The 23,982-nt window shown below is 38.3% G+C and overlaps 1 protein-coding gene across 3 annotated transcripts in view; it reads right to left on the minus strand.

Moving 5' to 3' along the window:
* Nucleotides 1-23,982, minus strand: part of Nbas (NBAS subunit of NRZ tethering complex) — a 299,994-nt gene that overhangs the window by 122,797 nt on the left and 153,215 nt on the right. For 2 of the 3 annotated variants that reach the window (XM_055625653.1, XM_055625635.1), the window contains exons 33-38: nucleotides 23,142-23,255; nucleotides 20,277-20,434; nucleotides 19,457-19,543; nucleotides 9,482-9,649; nucleotides 3,056-3,169; nucleotides 2,660-2,747 (exon numbers count right to left, since the gene is read on the minus strand). In XM_055625653.1, coding sequence (XP_055481628.1) covers nucleotides 2,660-2,747; nucleotides 3,056-3,169; nucleotides 9,482-9,649; nucleotides 19,457-19,543; nucleotides 20,277-20,434; nucleotides 23,142-23,255 — 729 coding nt within the window. The remainder of the gene's footprint in view (nucleotides 1-2,659; nucleotides 2,748-3,055; nucleotides 3,170-9,481; nucleotides 9,650-19,456; nucleotides 19,544-20,276; nucleotides 20,435-23,141; nucleotides 23,256-23,982) is intronic. The other variant, XM_055625644.1, reaches the window with a different exon arrangement.

Raw genomic sequence — 23,982 nt, forward strand, 5'->3', positions numbered from 1 at the left:
AAACAAGCTGATCAAGGGGTTTCACAGGGACCCACCAAATTCCATAGTGGCTTTAGAAAAATCAACCACAAGAACTTTACATCACAGTTTAAAATATACGCATGTTAAAAAGAGCTGGTCTATTTCTGGGAGTTTGTATGAGTTTAATTTGCAATGTTAGCCTGCAAATCAAATGCAATGCATTTTCCCATGGAAGTTATACATCCAGAATCAGATAATCTGTCTATGCACTCCATGACGAACTGCATTCCAGAACTAGATGCACAGAGGAAATCACCCCAAGTATTGATTTGGAAATCATTAGCCATTAAACCATTCATTCTGCTAAATAAATAATGATTAATTATTTTCAGTAGGTTTCCATAAAAATTTCTCTACCAACTTTATTAAAAGATTCTAAAAATTCAAATCATCAGGTCAGTTAAATGTGGTTCTATTCTGTATCAGAACCCATCAAGAACCAGATTCCTATCACGACTTTAAATTTTAAATTGTTTCTATTATTCTTCACTTCTGCTGAGTTTCTAGAAATTATCTGTCATAAAACTATTATGTATAGTTTTTCTATATGTTAGGGTTATCCAAAGACAACATATTTGATAGTTTAGAACATGCTTCACAAAAGATAAATCCACATAAAAGAGGTTATTATTAAAACCATCCTAAATTGAATGTTCACATCAAATTAATGGCACATACAAAAAAAAAAAAAATCCTTTCTTAGCCCTAAAATAATTTTCCCATGAAGTAATATTCGCTATTTAAAAAACAAAAACAAAAGAATTATTTGAAAGATTTAAATATGAAAAAAAATATCAGGACACAGAAATAAAGCCTTGTACCCTGAAATCGTATGGACTCCACCAACAGCACACAAACATGCATTCGGAACAACGGAGAGCATACTCTAGCTCTACTGACCATGATACCCACACAGTCCTTCATTGCCACATGGAGAAATAATCGTTTTGTATGTCCCAAATAGAGTACCCGGTAGCTTCTGGCTGGAGTATTAGTAGATGTAACAGCTGGAGACTGAGCTTCAGGTTGAACAGGACAGATGGCTTCTCTGTGCTGCCAGGAGAAAGGGCCCAGAGCACAAACATGGCATTTTGAAGAAAGGATCTATGGTAGCTCAGATGAACCAATATAAGGAAAAGTACATACATATACTTAAGTATAATTTCATAATCAAAGAGGCCCAAATCTAAAGATTCTAAAAGACATGGTCTCCAATTTAATCAGAAAGCTTCAGTATTTCTTAAAATACTCTAAGAGAGTATAATATGTAATCAATAAGGAGAATTACACAGATGGATCCTGAGCAAAAAAGGTGAAACCGTAATAGAATTGACAGGTGTAAGGAGAAAACCAGCTAAACAGGCCAGAAGATAACAAAGCACAGGTATAGAGATGGTGCCCCCTGTGACATCGTCCAAGAATCAGCTCCAGGGATGGAATACCTATGCTATGAACCCTTCTAAAGATTCAGAAACTGGAACAATATAACATTATAACAATACATAACAAGAATCTGCTTAAGATGCCTCAGCTTTCAGTGAAAGTCTATTTGATGTGGCAGCACAAAGACCTTCCCCGCCACTCTTACATCATGGCCTCCCTGCCTGACCCCTCTTCCAAATGAACAGAAATGGCAGACATGAGACCCACATAGAGAAGTACTCTACCTGACTCTCATCTTACCAAGTGCAAGCAAACACTAAAGACAATATATTCCCTATGTTGTAGTATCTTGCTTAAGGGAAAATTAAACGGTCTTTCTTAGCATACTTTCCCCATTTCGCTGCACATGCCAAGCACTATGCTAGCCTGGATGGCTCAGGCCAGGCTTCTTGACAGTTCCAGGTGCCTAGTGCTCAGTAACTGAAGGCTGTACTAGGATCAAGAAGCTCTGCCCTCATCTTCTCCTTTCCTTCTCACGGATGCCAGGGAATAGAACAGGAGGTGGGAGCTGTAGCAGCCTTTGAACCTTGACAAACATGGATAACAAAGGGCAGAAGAGCTGGAAGACACTACTGAATAAACACCTAGGACAGGGGAGATTGCTCAGCAGTTTTGAGGCACCACCACAAGCCTCATGAACTCAGGGCTATTCTTCAGGACTCACTTGCTGGGAGAAAGAACTGACTCACAAGTTTTCCTTACACACACACACACACACACACACACACACACACACACACACACAAATGTAATTTTGAGATCATTTTTAAGCAATGCTTAGAAACTCCAAAAGAAATATAAAACTAAAAAGAAGTGGTAGAAAACACAAACAGGCTGTCTATAGTACACTTGCACATTTCTTTCTCTTCCAAAAACTACCTAGAACTATGTGTCACTATGTAGAAAACTCTGTAGGTCAATTACAGCTCTACATTCAGAGAACAGAAATAAACACTGAACACTGTGCACTGTTCACTATGACAATTAGCAACTGAAAGAAACTGTATGTTATTCACCCTTTTAAATGCGTATCCAGAAAACAGTAAGAACTCAATAAATACTTTCAACAAATGATGCCATTGAGGTAATTCAAAATTACTGAAAACTTCATTTTTCCAAACTATACAGAAATTCACACATTTGTTGCTCTTCTAACAGGCCTGATGCCCTGCTGAGAGATCACAGCCTGCCTTACCTTCCGTGGTTGGAAACACTTCTGTTTTAGCCTCTGCCAGCTTTCCAGTTCTCAGCAACACTTCAGCAAAACTTTCCACAGGAACCTGCTAATAGGTGACATGGGTCACTTCAGATGACATGAAAGCAACACTTTTACTTAGAAAACATGATGGCAGAATTTTATGGCTTCTGGTGAGCCAGATAACTATTTCTCACTAATGCACATTGTTTAATTAAACATGTTAATAGATTTTCATCTTGCAATATATCATGATCTATAGGAAACAAATCCCAGAACCAATGACCAACATGTTAAGAGCCAAGCCCAAGATACACTTCAAGAAAATTTTAGATTCTCCTTGTGTAATGTATAATATGGCAGTTAAACCTATCTTGTTAAGTATACTGTGCTTACCTCTGTGACAAAGGGATTAGCGATGACTGACTCATAAAAAGGGTGGCATCCTTGTCTTTCTAGGTCATCATTGGCTACAGTTCCCATTCGATATGCTCTACCAAATTCCTGCCCCTAAAAAGTACAACATAAAGAGAACTGGATTTAAAAAGAGACCAAAGAGAGGGAATAGGAGAGGAGGAAGGATGGAAAGAGGTGGTGCTGATTCCAGGAGAAAGTAATCACTGTATTTTGTACTAGGACAGAGTAACACAGAGGGCCAGCAGAAGATTTCAGAGTAGATGCAGTCTATGAGCAGCACTTCAAATGTACTCTGCTACCTCTTGGCTTCCTTGGCCATGATGACATCAATGAATCAGAAATAGTGGGGCCATCTATATTACACAGAACAAGTAATGGGGGTGTGGGCTCTCTCTGACATGGACTCTCTAGTAAGCTTTTCAATTACTTTCCCCTGAAGGGGCTGCCTTGCCAGGGCACAGGAAAAGAGAACACACTCAGCTGTGATACAACTTGAGCTGAGGAGGAAGGGCAGGAGATCTCCTCTTTTCTGAGGAATAGAGGAGGGTGTGGGGAAGAAGAAGGGAGAATGGGCTGGGAGGTGAGGAGTGATGGGGCTATGACCAGGATGTAAAACAAGCAGATAGATAGATAGATAGATAGATAGATAGATAGATAGATAGATAGATATAGATGGCTGAATGAATGAATGAATGAATGAATGAATGAAAACGTGCAGCACACAGACTCTCCAAAAGCTTTCCATCTTGTGCAGATAAAATCCAGTCACATCACAGTCCGCATGAAGCTTTCAATGCTGACCTCCCCACTAAAAGCCACTCTCCACTCCTGTATGTGCTACAAAAAAACGTAATCATGTTTCCCACAACCAGGGCTTTGAATTTGCCCTATGTGGCTCAGTCACAATTCAGCATGAAATGATTATTTTCTATAAAAACTAACTTCCCTCTAAATCAAAACCTTAGTAGCTCAATAAAGTCATTATTCACTGTACTTGTTCAAGTTATCTTTTTAAATTCATTCTCACCAGTTTGCTTCAGAATTAACAGTTGTACTTATAGGACATATTAATTATACAAAGGTTATCATTATGCATGCAATGTGCCTTGACTGCACACACAACTTCAGTGACATTCTTTATAGTCCACTCCTCCCATCTCCCTTCTCCATGTCTGCTTTTTAGTTTAGGTCCTCTCTCAAGCTTTCGAACAAGAGGAAAAAGATAATAATTGTTTTTCTGAGTGTGTTCCATTTCATTTAACACGACTAGTGACAGTTCTAACTTTTTTTGTTTTTCTGAAAACACCAATTTTTTTTTTCTGAATAACTGAGCAAAACCCCATTCTGAATACAACTCACATTTTCTTACTTATCGATTCTGTTGTTGACAGGCACTTAGTCTGAGTCCATCATCTGACAACATGAATGATGTCACAGAAACACAAGCATGCAGATAGAGCTGTAGTCAGTAAACTGATTCTTCTGGGGATATACCCTGCAGTGCTGTGAGTGGATTCCAGAGAAGTCCTGATTCCATCTGAGAAACCCCTATGGCAATTTCCTCATTGGCAGGAACCCACCAACAAGAACAAGACATCTTTCTTCCCCACAGTCTTTCCAGTATTTGGCTATTCCTTGGTGACAGACATTCTGGTTTGAAACAGATACTAAACATAGTTTTGATTTGTATTTATCTGACAGATTAAAATATTGAACATTTTATGTACTCATTACCCATTTGTACTTTGTCAGAAATGTCCGAATGTTGCCTGTTTATCAATTTGATTATTGTTACTGTAATTACTTAAATGTGTCGGGGTAATCACTGTGCACTATGTGAAGGCTGTCTCTTCGCAATACTTCTGCATTCCAGACTTATGTATTCTTTGTCAGACAAGTGACTACTCAGCAAGGATTTCTCCATCTGCTGGGCATTCTTGTCAGAATGCTGTTCCTTCCTTTGGATCTGCAGAACGTTTCAAGTTTGACACAGTCCTGTCTGTCCATGCTTGCTCTTCTCTCCTGAGCAACTGGAGTCCTAGTCAAAAAGTTACTGTCTATACCTAGAATCCCAGGTTTTCCTCTAGTAGCCTTGAGGTTTCAGGTCCTTCATAAAGGACCCTGAATGGCACAGAGAGATGGGGATCTAGTTTCATTCTTGTGTGTGTAGGTATTCAGTTTTCCAAGGAACTCTTGTTATACAGGATAATTTTCCCCACTATATCGTTTTAGTATCATAATTTAGAGTCAGGTGGCCTTAGGGGCATAGCTTCATTTCTAAATTTTCTACCCTAATACATCAGCTAGTATACTATGTGTGTTTTTTTTTCTTTTTATTTATTACAATTTATTCACTTTGTATCCCAATTGTAGCCCCCTCCCTGATGCCCTCCCAATCAGACCCTCCCTCCCTCTTCTCCTCCCATGACCCTCTCCAAGTCTGCTGATAGGGGAAGTCCTCCTACCTTTCCATTTGACCCTAGCTTATCAGGTATCATTAGGACTTGTTGCATTGCCTTTCTCTGTGGCCCAGTAAGGCTGCTCCCTGTTCCTCAGGGGGAGGTGATCAAAGAGCCAGTCACTGATTTCATGTCAAAGATAGGCCCTGTTCCCCTTGGAGACTGTGCTGCCATGGGCTACATCTGTGCAAGGGTTCTAGGTTATCTCCATGCATGGCCCTTGGTTGGAATATCGGGCTCAGAAAAGATCCCTGGGCCCAGATTTTTTTATTTTGTTGCTCTCCTTTTGGAATTCCTGTCCCCTCTAGGTCTTTCTCTCTCCCCCTTTTTGCACTCTGTCCAAAGTTTGGCTGTGAATCTCAGATTCTGCTTTAATACCCTGCTGGGTAGAGTCTTTCAGAGGCCCTTTGTGGTAGGCTCCTGTCCTGTTCCCTGTTTTCTCTCTCTTCTGATGTCTATCCCATTTGCCTTTTTGAATGAGGATTGGGCACCTAACTCAGGATCAATTTTGGGATCACTAATATGCTGTTTTTATTATCACATTTCTGTAATACATGTGTATGTCAAACCTGAACCATTCATTAGTTCAAGACTGTTTTGGGTATTCAAGGTCTATTAGGTTACTATGTGAATGTCAGTATGGTTCTTACTAGTCCTCTGAAGAATGTCATTGGCTGAATCTATACAACACTTTTAATAGCATTTAATATTCTGTGTATCCAGGAACTTGATTATCCTTCCATCTTCTCCTATATGCCTCCCTTCATTAATTCTTTATAGCTTTCATTGGTGATAGCTTTAAGTCTCTGCTTGTTTGTGTTTGTTTTTAGTAATACTATGAATGAGACTGTTTTCCAGAGTTCTTTCAGTTAAATTGAACATCATTGTAAAGAAATGAAGGGCTAGAGAGATGGCTCAGAAGTTAAGAGCACTGACTGCTTTTCTGGAGGACCTGGATTCAATTCTCAGCACCCACTTGTCAGCTCACAACTGTCTGTAACTACAAGCTCATACAGACATGCATACAGGCAAAACACCAATATACATAAAATAAAAATAAACTATTTTTGTTTTGTTTTTTAAATGTTTTCTTCATCATTTATTCATTATTTACTCATTACAATTTATTCACTTTGTATCCAGCTGTAGCCCCCTCCCTTAGCACCTCCTAATCACACCTTTTCTCCTCATCCTCTTCCCCTAGTCCACTGAAAGGGAGAATTCTCCACTACTGCCATCTGACCATACCTTTATTTTTATTTATTTGCAATAGCAAGAGAGCTTTATTACGAGAGTGAGAGATCGGACCTGGGACCCAAGTCTCACTGACACCGCAGTAGAGAAGTGGGACCTCGAGCTCTGAGTGAGCAGGTTTTTTAAAGGGAAAGTCTGTGAGCAGGGGGTTTCCATGGCAGCAAGCAGGGGGGCACAAGCCTTGTCTTTACAGGATTGGGTAAAAGTTAGAGGAGCAAGGTGACCTTTTCTGAGGCACATAATCAAATTGGCCTCCTAATTAACAAGAAAAAGGGGGAATGAAGAGTTTAAGTTAGCCTGGGTATAACTCCATTTTGAAATAAAGAGCCATCTTGATTGGGAGCTGAATTCAGGTACCAGAAAATATCACAAAATGTGCACTTGTCCATAGCTTGTTAAGTCTCATCAGGACTGCTTGGATCCTCTTCCTCCATGGCCTGGTGGTGGTACATTGTTCTTTTGGAATGTATACAAATTACCCTTGTTCATTCAAATGCTGATGTCTCTACTCCACTATCTGGTTTCAATCTGGACATTGCAATTGTGATGCTTATTTTAAGCATCACCTGTCTCAAGTTTTTGTAAACATGCCACCATTTCTCTGTATTGTCAATAAAACAACCAGGAACAATGCTGAGAATGGAGAGAATAGGGTGGGGCATCCTGGTCTGGAGAGGAGAAGAAGGAAGCGAGTAGGAGGAGTGGGAGAGCAGAGATTGGCAAGAGAGGACTTGGAACCAGGAAGAAAGATTAACCAGACCTAAGATATGACTAAAAAGCAAGTAAAATGTTGGAAATTCTGAATGGGAGGAAGCTCTGAGGGCTTGGAGTTTTAGGATTGAGTAACTATTACACAGGATTGTGCTCTAGGTTAATTAAATTAATCCTAGATTCTGTGTGGTAATTTGGGTATACAGCTGATTTAGGAATAATGGCTGTTTAACTAAAAGATAAATCAATAAATATTAATAATCAACAACAGTCTGGCAAGGCCGCATAGTGAGTTATCAGAAAGCAGTCAACTGAGTTCATGATAGAGGCAGCCCCTGCTCCCCTCACTCAGAGATCCACATGGTGACTGAGCTGCCAATCAGCCACATCTGAGCAGGGTGTCTAGGTCCTTTCTATGCATGATCCTACATTGAGGCATCAGTCTCTGCAGGACCCCCTGGGCTCATATCTTTTAGTTTTTGTTGGTCTCCTTTTAGGGCTCCTGTCCCCTCCATGTCTCTCTAATCCCACCCCACTCTTCTTCCATAAGAAATCATGAAATTTACAGGCAAATGGATGGAACTAGAAGAGATCATCCTGAGTTAGATAACCACAGAAATAGAAGGACAGGCATGGTATACACTCACTAATAAGTGGATATTAGCCATATAATATAGAATACCCATACTAAAATCTACAGACCTAAAGAAAATAAATATTAAGGAGGACTAGCTAGGGAGGATGCCTAATTCTCATTCAGAATAGCAAACAAGATAGACACCAGAAGCGATGGAAGAGAAGAAACAGGATGGGAATCTACTATAGAGGGTGCTCTGAAAGGATTCACCCAACAGGGGACCAAAGCAGATGTTGAGACTCAGAGCCAAACTTTGGGCAAAGCAAAGGGAGTGTTTCGTTGTTGATATTGTTTTGTTTTTTAATGAAAGAAAAGGTAATGATTCCTAAATCCTGACTGTGTCCCTGCTATTTTCCTGAGAGTACTTACAAGACTTTCAAGTCTTCTGGTAAAATCTTTAGGACTTTTAGCCATAGAATCATATCATCTGAAAACAAGGACAATTTGTCTCCTTCCTTTCTTGTCTGTATCCTTTTTATTGAGTTCTCTTGCCTTATGAATTTGGCTAAGATACGGACTGCTATACTTAAGAGTAGTAATAGAGGACAACATTATCTCACACTGATTTTTGAAAGAGTGCTTTCTGTTTCTCCCAATCAGTATAATGTTGACTACAAGTCCGCCATATTGAAGTTGTCTTCACAGTGCAGTACCATTTCACTGTTTTGTAAATGTTTCATGTCTTCCACCATTGTAGAGAACAAAATTACACAGAAGTCATCCCTCATTCTATTACTAGTATTTATAAGTGTATCTGAGCCAAAAAAAAAAAAAAAAAAAAATACTTGTAAGTATGTGCTAAATGAACGTGTAGGTAGATGGGTCAGTGAATGAGTGACAATTTCATGAGTATGTATTTGAAATGCTCTGGTGTTGCACCCACATTTCTTCATCCTTTATTTTCTGGTACAGTACAAAGAACTACAGTGTGGCATAATAGAGAAGGCAGCAAGGCAAACACAGATTAAGGACATCATCAAAGCAGGCTCAACTGTTCTGTTGTTAGCTTCATCTGTAAACTCCAGGGCAGAAGCAGGAGTCTGTAAACCTGTCCCCAAGCTGATACCACCTGTCCTCAACCACCAGCTCACAGAAATACAGCAAAAGCTGAATTTTAATGCTGATTTATAAACCAGATGCTACCCAAATGAATCTGTTTCTTTACAAGCAATGCATGGAAGAGCATTACATTCTATGAATTAGACTGTTCACTCTTTACGTGAAGGAAGGACCAGATTTCTTAAGACATTTTAACAATCACAGATTTCACTGTGACAACTGGTGAGCAGCACTGATGAATTGGTTTAAGTCAGAAAACTGTTTTCAAAGAGACGCCTTTCTTACTTGGAGGGGCCGCAGGTATGCTAAGGACTTCTTCCACCACTGCCCATCACTGACAGCCTGCAGCACAGCCTTGGTAGTAGTCGTGGTATTAGACAAGACTTTCATGGTGGTTGCAGTGGTCCAGTGTAATAGGTCAGCTGAGCTGCTGCCCAAGGCATTCACATCATCCTGCATTGAGAAGAGAAGAGGCACATGTAAAATGGTCACTGGAAAGACAGAACACAGACAGAAACTGCTGGCAATAATCAGACTCATGTATCCCAGAAGCAGAAAGACACACACACTACATACTCACTTATAAGTGGATACTACATCTATAATATAGGATAAACATACTAAAATCTGTACACCTAAGGAAGCTAAGCAAGAAGGAGGTAACTGGGTAAGATGATCAATCCTCACTCAGAAAGACAAACAGGATGGACATTGGAAGAAGGAGAAAACAAGGAACAGGACAGGAGCCTATCACAGAGGGCCTCTGAAAGACTCTACCCAGAAGTGTATCAAAGCAGATGCTGAGACTCTTAACCAAACTTTGAGCAGAGTGCAGGCAAAGAAGGAGGAGATAGTGGGACCTGGAGAGGACAGGATCTCCACAAGGAGAGCAACAGAACCAAAATATCTGAGAGTGATACACCAACCAGGGACCATTCATGGAGATAACCTAGAACCCCATGCACAGATGTAGCCAATGGCAGCTCAGTATCCAAGTGGGTGTCTTAGTAAGGGGAACAGGGACTGTCTCTGACATGAACTCAGTGGCGGGCTCTTTGACCACCTTTACCCTGATGGGGGAGCAGCCCTGCCAGACCACACTGGAGGACAGTACAGCCAGTTCTAATGAGACCTGATAAGCTAGGGTCAGATGGAAGGGAAGGAGGACCTCCCTTATCAATGGACTTGGAGAAGAGAATAGGAGGAGATGAGGGAGGGAATGAGGGAGGGGGCTACAGCTGGGGTACAAAGTAAATAAACTGTAATTAATATAAAAAAATAAAAATTTAATTAAAATAAATAAATAAATACTCAGACTCATTAAACACTAAGGTAAAGAAACTTAAAATCCATCTTTGTCAGTAACTAAAGTTTAAGAAATGCTAATAATTCATCCTTCCCCACTGTTTACAAAAGAAAATAGTAAGAATATCAATATATTAATTCAACACCCACTTTCAGTGGACCTATAGAGAAATGATGTACTCTTTATTTTTTCAAACTAATGACCACACATGTTAAGCAGTATTTAAATTAAAAAGTAAATCATTTATTTGATAAATATTATTTGACCCTAACAAAAGCAGACTCCAATAATCTACCTATCAATATAAAAGGTGTTGCTTTCATCCAAAGAAATAAATGATTAATATTTAAAAGATGCAACTTCCTAACATTTTTGAGGCATTCAGCAAAAATGGTACCTATCCCTTTAAAAACCTGAGCAATTCCACATCAGAAAAATCACACATATTAACAGTCTTTTAATCAAAGATAAGAGACTGCACTTGCTCTTATTCAAGAATTATTGTATAAAATAAACTTTTAGGTTGATGTCTATTTACATGTTTTTCTTAAATATCCCAGTTAAATGAAAGAAATAAAAATCCTACTCTTCTAACACCAGTAACTGTCTTGGCCTTCTTGCTACTAATGATAAAGACCTAGTCTGATCCTTTAATTCTGTTCTATATCATTCATTGAAGCAATAAATACATGATAAAATAACTCAAAATTTCCCAGGATATCCTTGCATACGGAGCACTTAGACAAGCGCACCGTGTAGATCTACTTGACAGCTGCTTCAGAAGCAGGACTAAGAAGAGGTCATCCTTGTTCTTGCCCTGGAATCTGTGAGAACATTAAATGGCAAGAGAACTATGCAGATGCATAAGGACATGGCCTTGGAAGCAGAAAAATTAAACCAAAATAGCTCGCTTGAGAAGTACAATGACTTGAGCTAACAAAACAGAAAACCTTCCATGGTAGGGTCAAAAAGTCTGTAAGGAAGAAGCCAGGGTGAGGATGTAAAAGACTGATATGAAACCTCCAGTTGCTTCCCTTCAAAACAAAGGATAAGAGCCATAATCCAATGAATTACAGAATATTTGAGAAACTGAAGAACAACTGTCAGGTGATAACCAGTAAAGGAATGTAAACCTCTGTCCAGAAGCACAAGGAATGAAATTTGGCCAACAAAACAAAGAAGGATGGTAACAGACTCTGACAGAGCTGGCAAAATTCCCATCTTATGAGAACCATAAAATAATTGTTTCTAAAAGCTGTGGATTTGTGGTAATAGTAAAGAAACAATGCTAGGACACTTAAACATGCATTTTACATTCCTAAAGGGAAACTAAAAGAAGCCTTTAAGCTACACTAACTAAAACCCAGAATTTCCCTAACTCCAGTGCTGGAGGTTGCTTCTTTTAAAACATCCTCTACATGCTTTACTATAGTTCTGACATTATATATAGTCACAAACTCAATGCAACATTACAGATTAAAGCTTAATTATGAAAACAGAAAACAGATGCTGTTTAGTAAAGAACAATCTACGCTACACTGCTTGTATACTATAAAGATAATCAAATAAAATATAACTGAGGTTTAGGTAGCAATAAAAATGGTGTTTCTCTAGGCTTCAGTTTAGGCAGATACCATGGCTTTGCTGACTTAACTGCAGGGTTTCAAAGCTAAAGAATACACTTGTTAGAGTCATTTGTAACTGTTGTTGCATAACAGGCTCACTTTCTTCACATTTCATACACATACTGCATGAAATCTGGGAGACAAAGCTATTGTAGAGGCTGATGTTTTGCCATTTCTGTGATTCTTTTAATGACAAGAAATATACACCCACATGAGTAAGATAACATATATGTAAACATTATAAAACTCTACCAGTGGCCCTGATGCCACAGTAAGAGAGACGGTAAAGGGAAAGCATGAACTTCCAGCCTCTGGCTTCCATCGTGGTGGTGTTGGTATAGCATGAAAACTCATCTGAATGTAACTCCTAGAAAGAAAGCTTTGAAACAAGAGTTAACTATTAGCAACACCCATAACTATATTCCTTTAAAAAAAATTTTCAATGCCATTACAAAAATCACTTCCACTTATAATAGCTAGAGCATTTTCTGGGATATAGGACTGAACTTGACTCATTAAAAAAATAACAACAACCCAATAACACAATAGCCAGGAGATAAGAAATGCTGCCTTTACTCAGAAGTAGAGACTATAGGTAAAATAAAGAGCTAAAATTAGAATAGAAAGCCATCTGCAAGTCTGTATCTTCAGGAAAGATATACTTCTGGGATATATACCTAGCATAGAATCACTGAAGCATAGAGTATACATAAGTCCAGATCCTGCACAAACAACCAAGAGTCTCTGTAGTGGCTATAGTGTACTATCTATACCATAGTCAGACATTACCAGAGCTCTTCTTGCTCCACTGTTAATACATGGAACATCATGGCATCTTAAGTTAAGCAGTTCTTGTAAGTATATATTATCTTTTTCGTCATTTATATACTCTATACTGGGAAATATGTGTTCTCTCAAATGGAAGATAAAGATGTTTTGGGTTAATATGACTTACAGAATTTGCAAACAATGATATTTCTAGTACCTTGTGAATTATCATTCCAATTTCTTACTACTGTTCTATGATAAAAGTTAATTTGTACTAATATATATTTGCTTTTAATACTATATAAAAAGATAGTTTATAGTGTGTTAATGATTACTACTTTTATATCTGAGAAGTCTTTGCCTACTCTAAGGTCACAAAGGTGTTCTCCTTAATTTATCTTTATTTATTTATTTTACTTTTTATTGATTCTTTGTGACTTTCACATCCTGTCCCCCAATCCTATCCATCTCCAACTCTTTGTATCAGCTCTGTGTGCCTTTATAACCTTCCCACAAAAGAAAAGAAAGCACTAAAAAAAAGTAGTTGCAGTGTGTCAACAGTGTGTCCCACAGTATACCCTTTTGTCCACACATCTTTATTTGCAATGAGTCTTCAGTGTGGTTTGAGGCCTCTGCTACATTATAAATCCCAATGAGAATCCTCACTGGGATTCCTCTCGGATATCTTACTGTTGCCTGTGTCATGGAGACCCTGCAGCTTTTGATCTATAGGTCCCACCCTTTCAAGCGCTCCTGCAGTTCATAGATGGGGTACCAACTCAAAGCCTTGGATCTGGGGCCTGCATGTAGCTAAGATGGTCAGCTCACCAGCTTTCCCACACTCACATCACCAGGGTGAAACCGTCAGCACTGTCCCATCTAGCTCACCCAAAGCCATAGCAGGTGAGCAGAAAAGCCAGCTCTCATGTCCTCAGGTCAACTCTACCATCTAAGCAAGGTGTAGCATGACTCTCCCAAGTGCTGCAGAGTCAGGGAGCAGCTGAGCCAGTTCTCCCACTCTCATGGTCTCAGGGCTAGCTCTCCCACAGTATTCATACATACTATGGATAGACAGGAGGTCTTCAAAAACCTCAGAGATCTACAGAATATGGCATTTAAAGATGTTTTAATAATAAAAGTCCTTTGTAACAGTGAGAAATGACTGTTGCTAGCAGCAACCCCATTCTACTTCAAAGAAGACAACAGGGATCAAAAAAACCTCTTTTTTTTAATTCTTTATTAATTACACTTTATTCACTTTGTATCCCCCCTGTGGTTCTCTCCCTCCTCCCGTCCCAATCCCTCCCTTCCTCCATCCTCTGCATGCATGCTCCTCCCCAAGTCCACTGATAGGCGAGAACTTCTTTTCCTTCCTTCTATATGGAGTTTATTTCAAATGTGACAAAGCTACCCACAAGGGGAAAAATAGCATCTTTGCCTTGTTTTCTGTCGCCTCAAGGGAGCCAAGTGGCAGGGCCAGCTCTCTTGTCCTCAGTTTATCTTATAAGGGTTTTTTAAATTTTTGTTTGTTTCTTTTTTGCTTTAAGTGGCAGTAATAAGATTACTATCTCCCCAAAAGATTACTATCCCCCTATCTAATCATAGCATTACATTCATAATTAATATATTATTTTCAGAATGATTTTTCATTTATTGCAGGGGAGGTTGTTCAAGAACAAGGACCCTGCTCATTCATTAATACTGAATATGTGAAAACCTCCATTATCTGCAACTATAGATAAATGACTGGATTTACTGTACCATTTAAACATTTGAGGCACATTTTCAAGATGTATCTAAAATAAACATTACTCAAATAGAATTTTACATCACATTTTAAATTCCTATTCATCTTGAGAATCTTCTTAATTGAGAGGGTGTATCAAATGATTTGAATGTAATCAACTAATTTAGGTATAGAACTAAAACTATAAACATGCTGAGAAATGTAGTATGACTTCTGAAGGATATCAAAATATGAAAGTCATAAAACCACTATTCTCTTTCATAAAATGAGACAAAATTTTATTTCTGTCTCTGTGAATTGATAGGCTAATTCAAAGTGAGAATTTAAGATAAACGGAATATAAAAGACTGTTTCCAAAGATAAACAAAATCTATACATTCAGAAATGTATATGATAAATATTTCCTCTAAGAAAAAGTTAACATGGGAAAGTAAGGCAAGTGAAATGGCACGGGTAACTGTTACCCAGCTTGATGATGTGGGCTCAACCCTGAGAACCCCCACAAGCTGCCCTCTGACCCCTACAAGTTCATCATGGCACACATGTGTGCACTCACAAAATGAATGTAATAAAAAAGAAAGTTAAAAACCCAGTTAGACCAAAGAACTAGGATTGAAGCATCACAGACTAGGGAAAGAAAGAGAAGGATAGGAAAAGTTTACCAACGGGTAAATTTTTAGTGCAACCAAAGTCATTAATGACAAAGTTTTCTTTCAGTTTCTCATACTAGAAAACGAAAAGGGGTTGAAAATTTTATTCCTAAAATGACAGTTTTCATATTCAGAGCAGCACACTGCTAATTAATGTAATAACAGAAATAGAGTAGGCCTCAAAACCAGATCAACAATTGCCAGAATAAAATTTAACATGAAATCTTATAAATATTAACATGCTACATAGTTCAAAGGTTACTAAGAAGTAATGTCATCTTTCTAATGTTACTACAACAACAACAAAATACCATAACCAAAAAGATTCCTGAGAAAAGGATAATTTTATATATCAAGTATGGCTTACAGTAACAACTCCCTTTGGTCTACTGCTATAAAGATTTAAGGACTGGTTTCTCTATTGTCAGTTAAGAAAGATGTATTCCAAAGAAAACAGTTGACCTCAAATATATTGAAATTAATAATAATAATAACAATAATAATAATAACAATAATAATAGTAATAATAATAAGTGCTATTTAAGAAATATAAACAACTCAGGGAGGGCTCAACCAGTAAGCCTTCTCCAAAATTTCCTTAAATAATCCAAAACGTTTTTGTTTTTGTTTTTGTTTTTTTTTTTTTTGGGGGGGGGGGAGGCTTGTTGTTTTGGGTTTTTTTTTCTGTTTGTTTGTTTGCAAGTAACTTTCCTTCAAGTACCAACTGAAGCACTTTTCATCCCAATTTGGAGTATTAAGACTGCAACCCTGTCTCCAAACCAAAAAGTACAAGAAAATCCAAACTGTGAAGTAATACTAGTAATGTGTGTGCATGTATATTATAGCTTCAGTAACAAAAAGCCCTCATGAGCCAAGAGAGCTGCACAGGACCTCTGGACACATACATGAGAAGTATGGCAGGACAGACTGTGTGGGGGAGCAATCACAGGCATGTCCCAGGATGAGGAAGTCTGATGGCCGATGGCCGTGGATCACAAGGTCTAAAACATCTAGGGACACACAGAGACTCTGTGATAAAACAACATGGAGCAACACACATGGCTTAAAATGCTCTTTCTGGGCAATGAGACTCATGAGATATGTAGGCACAAAAAGGCAGAAGAAAAGCTCTTTAACCCATCTGATAACAGACTGTTGGTGAAATAACTTTTAAAAGAACTAGAGTATATAAGCTACATGATGTATCCATGCACCACTTATTGAAAGTTAACAGATGCTAGTGTTTTAGCACAAATGGTTCATATCTAATTTTTAACTTGTAAAAACTAAAATTTCCCAGAAATCTTTTAACAAAGAATAAGTAATTATATGACATGAAAGAAAACTAACCAAGTAAGCTTCCCAGTTGATTTCATATGTGGTACGTGTTATTTTATAAGTCTGTTCTATTACATGTGGGGTTTAAAGGGTGGATGTTATAGTATTCAGACAAGAGATCCTGAGACACAACTAGACCACAGGGCTTTGCTTTCCTCAATGGAGTAATCCAATGACATGCTCATAATGTGATGGCACAACTGGAGTTGTGGGAACATGGAGAGGATGAGATCTACTAGGAAGGCGCAGACCACCAAGGGCACGCTCTTGGCTGAAGCCTGCTCCAGGCCTCTTCCTTGGCTTTCCCTAGCTTCTCTGTGCACGTGAGTCACTTTCCTCCACCACACATCCCTACTGTGAGCTCCCTCCCATGCATCATCCAGAATCAACAAAACAAACTGTCCAGCGCTGGAAACTTCTGAAAACACATGTACATGTCAGCAGTTTTCCTTATTTTCAGTTGTCTTTATTCAGGTATTTCATCCCAACGATGACAGGCTAGGACAAATATAGAGCCACTTGGAAAAACAGGAAGACAGGACATTCAGATATCTAGAACACAGCACAGAGCAGTTCTAGTCACAGAAACACTTCCATACAAACAGTTGAATACTCACTTTCACAGAAGCTTTATTCATATTAACTAAGAAGTGGAAACAATCTAAGGACCCATCACTCAGCCAACAAAAAAAGAAAATACTTAACCACTGATATTGACACTAACTGCCAGCATGATCACTTTTATTCAAGTATTTCGAAACAATCTTTGTATAAATTGAAAGTAGCAATATGTTAAAGAGCATGCTTGTAATCTAAACACTAAATAGGTCAACCATATAAATTACAGCCTCTTAAAATGTTCATAAATGATTTTTCCCACAGTGAAACATTTTTTTTTAATGAGAACCCTGTATACAACCCATTTCAATCTCTAATTAAATTTATCTGGAGAAAACAGCACCAGCTATGTGATACTAGCTAAGCAAAATATTAATATACTCTAATAGTATAAGACTGTTCAATCTAAAAAACCTAATAACCAACATCAATAAGAACTGGAAATCTGTAATCTTGCAATTATTCAGAGTGTGCACTTTGTTCCGTAATGAACACTTTCTGCACACAGGAACAAATGCAGCATCTTCACATGTACAGTCTCCACACTATTCATGTGGATATCACTGTACAACAATATCGTTATTTTGCCTGAATATACAATATAAATAATTTTCCCAATAAAGTAATGAAAGTATTAAGCATGAGACAGGTTATATCTGAAATCAGCCTTCATTTCTGAGTTATAATTTAATATGGCTATTACCTCTACTGTTAATGTGCAATGCAAGGCAACGTATGGCTAAATACTACATTATACTCTGATAATAGTAGCTATAATATTCTGAAATGTGCTTCATTCATCAAAGCTTTATGAGGGTTTGGATTAGCACTTCATGAAATCTAGATCTATTACAAGTGGCTGAAAGAGGAAAAAGGAAGACAGAAAAGCTTTTAAGGAAAAAGATAATCACTTTGGAAGGATGCCTTCCCTTGTTAAGTGGACACAGAGGACTGCTGTGGCTGTCTTTATTACTGACTAGAGTCCAATAGAACAGTATGTGCACACTTGTGGCTACACAGCATGGCTTAATCCAAAGAAGACAGCACAGGGCTAAGCTGACAGTTTCTTATTCATTGTAATAGCAGAAAACAGGAAATCCAAAAGCCACAAAAGGCTTGGCATGAACTGTTTTAAAGAAGAATGGAGATTCAGAACAAGCCCATGGAGCTGAGCTCAGCAGAAATATTGTCTGATTTCACACTAAATAGAAAAGTAATGCCCCTCTCATACTGGACAAAACACAGCAAGACCTGAGTCACCACATAGGCCATGCACAGGAAGTAGTTTGGAAATCCTTTAGACTTTATGTTCTTTATTTACCTCCTCATTTCTGTTAGCCATCGACTAATCAGTAAGCAGCAGATGTTGCCAACTGAGCTCTAGCAAACAAGAGGCATTTACTAAAGCATTTCGTGAAGAAGGTGTAAAGATAAACAACATTATCTTCATTCACCACACACAATACTACATCTGCTATAAAGTGACAGAAAAAAAATGTGAGAATATTTGGGGAACACAGGGAGGAAACTATAAGAGGACTCAGGAAAGTATTAGAGAGAAAATATTTTAGAAGAAAGGGCTCAAATTCAGGGCACAAACATGAAGGGTAGGAAGGACAGAGAAGAAAGCATCTAAGCTGCAGGCTTGACAGAGCCTACTCAGTGATGAAACTGCCATGGCTCACTATTTGAAAAGCACCAACAAGAGACAGTACTATAGAGACCATCATAGTATATATGCCTAAACAAGCCAGACAGGTAGATGGTGGACAATCAACAGAGCTAAGTCTTCATTAAACCTAAGTCTTCAACTACACTTGAGAGATGACTCTTCCAACTGCTTAGGCTCTGGAAAAAAACAGAGCTTCTAGGGACAGCAAGCCAGATAACTACTAATCTATATAAGAATGAGTTACTAGGACTCTCAGGACCATGATGATCCTGAGGGCTTTGGGAGAGCTGTGGGAAACTGGTCACACATTATTTCTCCATCTGCTGACTTGGGGTGCTGTTTTGTTAATTTCTGAGCAAGATACTTTTGAGTCTTTTTCCATGTGAATGTTGTATTTCACACAACACAAAACTAAGTAGTCTACACACACACACACACATTCACACACCTGCCTATTTTGGCACTGCGTGATAGATCCCATTTCATTCCACCCACAGTATCTTTCGAGCTCATTCCTTCCACCCTCCTTAGCATACCTCTTGTAGAACTTTACCAATTAAGGGTGAGACACTAATATTTTCTCCTTCAGGATGGATCTGGAAATTCACTCTTTGATAAAGAATCTGAAACAAGAACAACAGTATTTTTTAACATTTCTCTTCTTTTTATATGGTCGGCTTGAAATTTAGGAAGTTATTAGGTTCTCCCTTTGAGAAACAATAATCTTAGATGATAATGAACAGTTTTGAGCAACAAGCAACCATCAAGAATTCTGGAACAGTTTCACAAGGAAGTGACAGATTCAGAAGTGGGAAGCATTTGTGAAAAGGCTGCCACAGAATGCAATGGATGCCCGTGATAGGAAATGTAAGGTTCATAGCAGCTTCTTTCTTTCAGCTGTTTCTTATCTAGGAGATTCTCCATCTAACGCAGTGTGTTTGTAGGGAATTCATCATCCCTCCAAAGCCAATTCCTCCTCATCATTTCTCAAAGACACCAGAAGGAATATGCTAATACTTGTCTAACTAATGTGGTTTCAGATAGAGTTCATATGATCATTTCCCATCTGTTTTATTCTTGACAATACATTTCCCTCATATATTCAATTCTTTATTTCCTAACATACTTGTAGTTTTACTCAAGCCTCCTGTAGCCTTTATTCCTTACTATAGTAAGGCCAACAACACTTTTAATATTCTCAGGTTTTCAAATTCCTCTTTGCTTGATAACAATGATTATTCAACAATATCCGCATTCTAAAACAACAAATAAAAATTGAACCTATGTCTCAGATACATGCATCCAACAAAATGAACTTAACACATGTCAGGATTTATTGTATCTGTGAACACTGACCTCGGTTTGAAGAGAGCTGCTGGCTGCCAAAAGGAGTTCAATGCTGCTGGGAGGGCAATGTGTCAAAGCAAAAGCCATAAGCTCCTGACGGGTGGCGAGGTCGTGGTAACCTTCTGATTGGCCCAACTGACTACAGACTGACCAACTTGCTGGATATCCTAAAAATTTGGCAAAGAGAAAAAAAAAAGAGAGAGAGAAAAGTGATTTGCATAAAGAAAGAGTAATATAATACTAGCAAAGGTAAGGAGTACGCTGGAGTCCTAACCAGCTCTTGTGGTACTAAGGCAGAATGGCAGCCATAAAGGGCACCGTGTGCACAAAGCATGAAATCCAAGCTAGAAGAAAGATCTAACCGACTCATTATGTGCATAATGCAAAGGAACTCCACAGAAGTCTTTTTGAAAGAATTGGAGTCAATAAAAATCAATGCAAATAATTTCCTTAACTCTGATATTTAGAAAAAGGTGGATTCTGAATTCAGAATACTAATAGTTAGACACTGCCCAATCACTCAGCACACCTATGAGCTCCAATACACACCTTTCTTTACAGTTAAAACGGACAATAATAACTGCTTTTCTCTAAGGTTGCTGAAAGAACTAAGTAACACTTGTACTTGAAAGTTCATCAAAACATGCAAAGTGCTAGATAAAGAGAAATAAGGGGGACACACAGAGAAACACCCGATTCATAGAACACAGATATCTAAGGTCAGGGCCAAAAAAAATAGAGCTAGCCCAAGTCCCAGCACATATTTTTCTACAACAGTGTCACACTATGAAATCTTCAAATATACTTTTATTCTCATTTGAAGGTGTTCTAGACTGATTGTAGATTGAGCTCTAAGAATAAAGGCATACACCTGGGACCATGTCTCTAAATATGTACACTAAAAATTAAATCTGGAATTAATCCTTTAGAAATAAAATTAAGAAGACCTCAAAAAGTAATTTTGGATACAACAGTTGTACAGAAAACAATGGCTCTGAAGTGCAGAGAATGCAGGTTTTTGTAGATATATGTTTCTAATGATGAGGTTAGGAAGTACTGTATTGACTTCGAGAGTGTAAAATTTCTAGATTTCTTGTCAAACAAAAATCATGTCCTTGACCAGAACTTTAGCCAGGTTCCTGTGAGCCGTGTTCTAGGGCAGACCTCAGTCTGGATCTCACCGCTCAGATTTGCAAAATTCTTGAAGGCTGAGCAAGATCCAAATCCTCAATACCAGGTCAAACCTAACTCCCGGCACATTCTGGCCCCATTTCAAAAAAGACCTTCCTAAAACAGCTCAGTGAGGGTTCCCTCTTTTCTCCTTCTTCTGATGTCCATCTTCTTTACCTTTCTGGATAGGAATTGAGCATTTTAGCAAGAGTCCTCCCTCTTGATGAGATTCTTTAGGTGTGCAGATTTTAGAAGATTTATTCTATATCATATGTCTATATGAGTGAGTATATACTGTGTGCATCTTTCTGCTTCTGGGACAGCTCACTCAGGATGATCTTTTCCAGATCCCACCATTTACCTGCAAATTTCATGATTTCTTTGTTTTTTATTGCTGAGTAATATTCCATTGTGTAGATATACCATAATTTGTGCATCCATTTGTCCACTGAGGGACATCTGGGCTATTTCCCGGTTCTGGCTATTACAAATAAGGTTGCTACAAACATGGTTGAGCAAATGTCCTTATTGTGTACTTGAGACTCTTTTGGGTATATGCCTAGGAGTGGTATGGCTGGATCTTAAGAAAGCGCTATTCCGAGTTGTCTGAGAAAGTGCCAGATTGCTTTCCAGAGAGGTTGTACAAGTTTACATTCCCACCAGCAGTGGAGGAGGGTTCCCCTTTCTCCACAACCTCTCCAGCATGTGTTGTCACTTGAGTTTTTGATCTTGGCCATTCTGATGGGTATAAGGTGAAATCTTAGGGTCGTTTTGATTTGCATTTCCCTGATGGCTAATGAGGTTGAGCATTTCTTTAAGTGTTTCTCTGCTATTCAAATGGCAGATAAACAGTTAAAGAAATCCTCTCATACTGTAATCCTAAACAGCCTGCCTATAATTATACTTATAAGTTATTAATACGCAATTTTTTCATTAATGGTAGACATACAGAGAAAGCAATGAAAAGTACACAGGTGAGGCTGGAGATAGAGCCTGGTAGTAACAGTTTACTAGACTCATTAAGCCCCATATCAATCCCCAGCAACAAATGCAGGGATCCTGAGTGAGCAGTGCAGGAGTTACCACAGTGGGCAACAGCTGTAAGTGTTCCGTATTGGAGTACAAAGGTTTTTCTATGCAGGGCCCATGGTAAGATGATACTGTGTTTTCTTCTACAAGGGAATGTAGATGCAAAATTATTCCACTATAAACCATGCTTATTCTTTCAAGACAAGAATTTTAAATTCAATGTAGAAAATATTTAGGCCAAGCCCCTTCCCAATTTTTCCACACTGCTTTTTTTTTCCTGTATCAAAGTATAAGAACATTGACTACCTAATGACAAACTGTAGGTATTCTTCCAAATTTTCTTTTCTATTATATATAATATAGCATTGAAATATTTCATGTACTATTGTTCTTAGAATTATGAGCATGTTTTACACAGGGAATATAAAGTAATCAAAATCATAGAAAGAGACTATTGTACCTGAGCCCTGTGTGTTTAGTATATAAACACACAGCATATGTGTGTACCTGTGTGTTTAGTATATAAACACACAGCATATGTGCTTGTTCCTGATGAAATACATCACAATCAAACATGTGCCTGGCTTGCCAATCAGGCTGACTGATTTCAGAAGAGCCCTTCCCATTATTTACTATGTTGAGAGCACATGAGCAAGGTGCTAGCGGTCTACTCACCTGAGGCCATTAGCTCCTGACAATAGGTACTGGCTGCTTTGTAGTCATGGACATGGAGTGCTTGTTCCACTAACAGGATCAGAACCTGCCCATGCCTTTCTTCTGGATCTTCACCTGTACACACATGATTAATAATATCTAAACAACTAAATACATAATAAATCACTCTCAAATTGAATCCAAGAACACATCCAAAATATCCACTATGATCAAGTAGACTTCATCTCAGGGATGCAGGGATAGTTCAACATATGAAAATCCATCAATGTGATCCATCATATAAGCAAACTAAAAGAAAATAACAACATGATCATCTCCTTAGATGCTGAAAAAGCCTTTGACAAAATACAACACCCCTTCATGATAAGTCTTGGAGAGATCAGGGATACAAGGCACATACATAAGCATAATAAAGGCAATATACAAAAAGCCAAAGCCAACATCAAATTAAATAGAGAGAAATGTAAAGCAATTCTACTAAAATCATAGACAAGTGTTGTAGAAAAGATGTTAATATTTACTGTTAGTACATATAATTACTATGATGATTATTATTTAACTGACTATAATATAAATAAATGACACAGAAACCTGGTAGATTACCAATAACCTTAAGCCACTGAAGCTGGGAAGATATAATCCCCCTAAGCTACCTTGTAATCTCCCAGACACACATCCCATATCATTTGCTCCAAATCATTCCTATTTGGGCTACTTCCCATTCAAAATTCCCAAAAATACTTGTTGATGTTCCCATTTGGGCTGCTTCTCTCCATCATTCCAATCCTCAGAGAAAATTCCTCCCAACCACTGCTTCTTCTTCACACTAACCCATGGTGCT

The sequence above is a fragment of the Psammomys obesus genome, unplaced genomic scaffold, assembly GCF_907164565.1.
Source record: "Psammomys obesus unplaced genomic scaffold, mPsaObe1.curated_primary_1811, whole genome shotgun sequence".
NCBI lineage: Eukaryota > Metazoa > Chordata > Mammalia > Rodentia > Muridae > Psammomys > Psammomys obesus.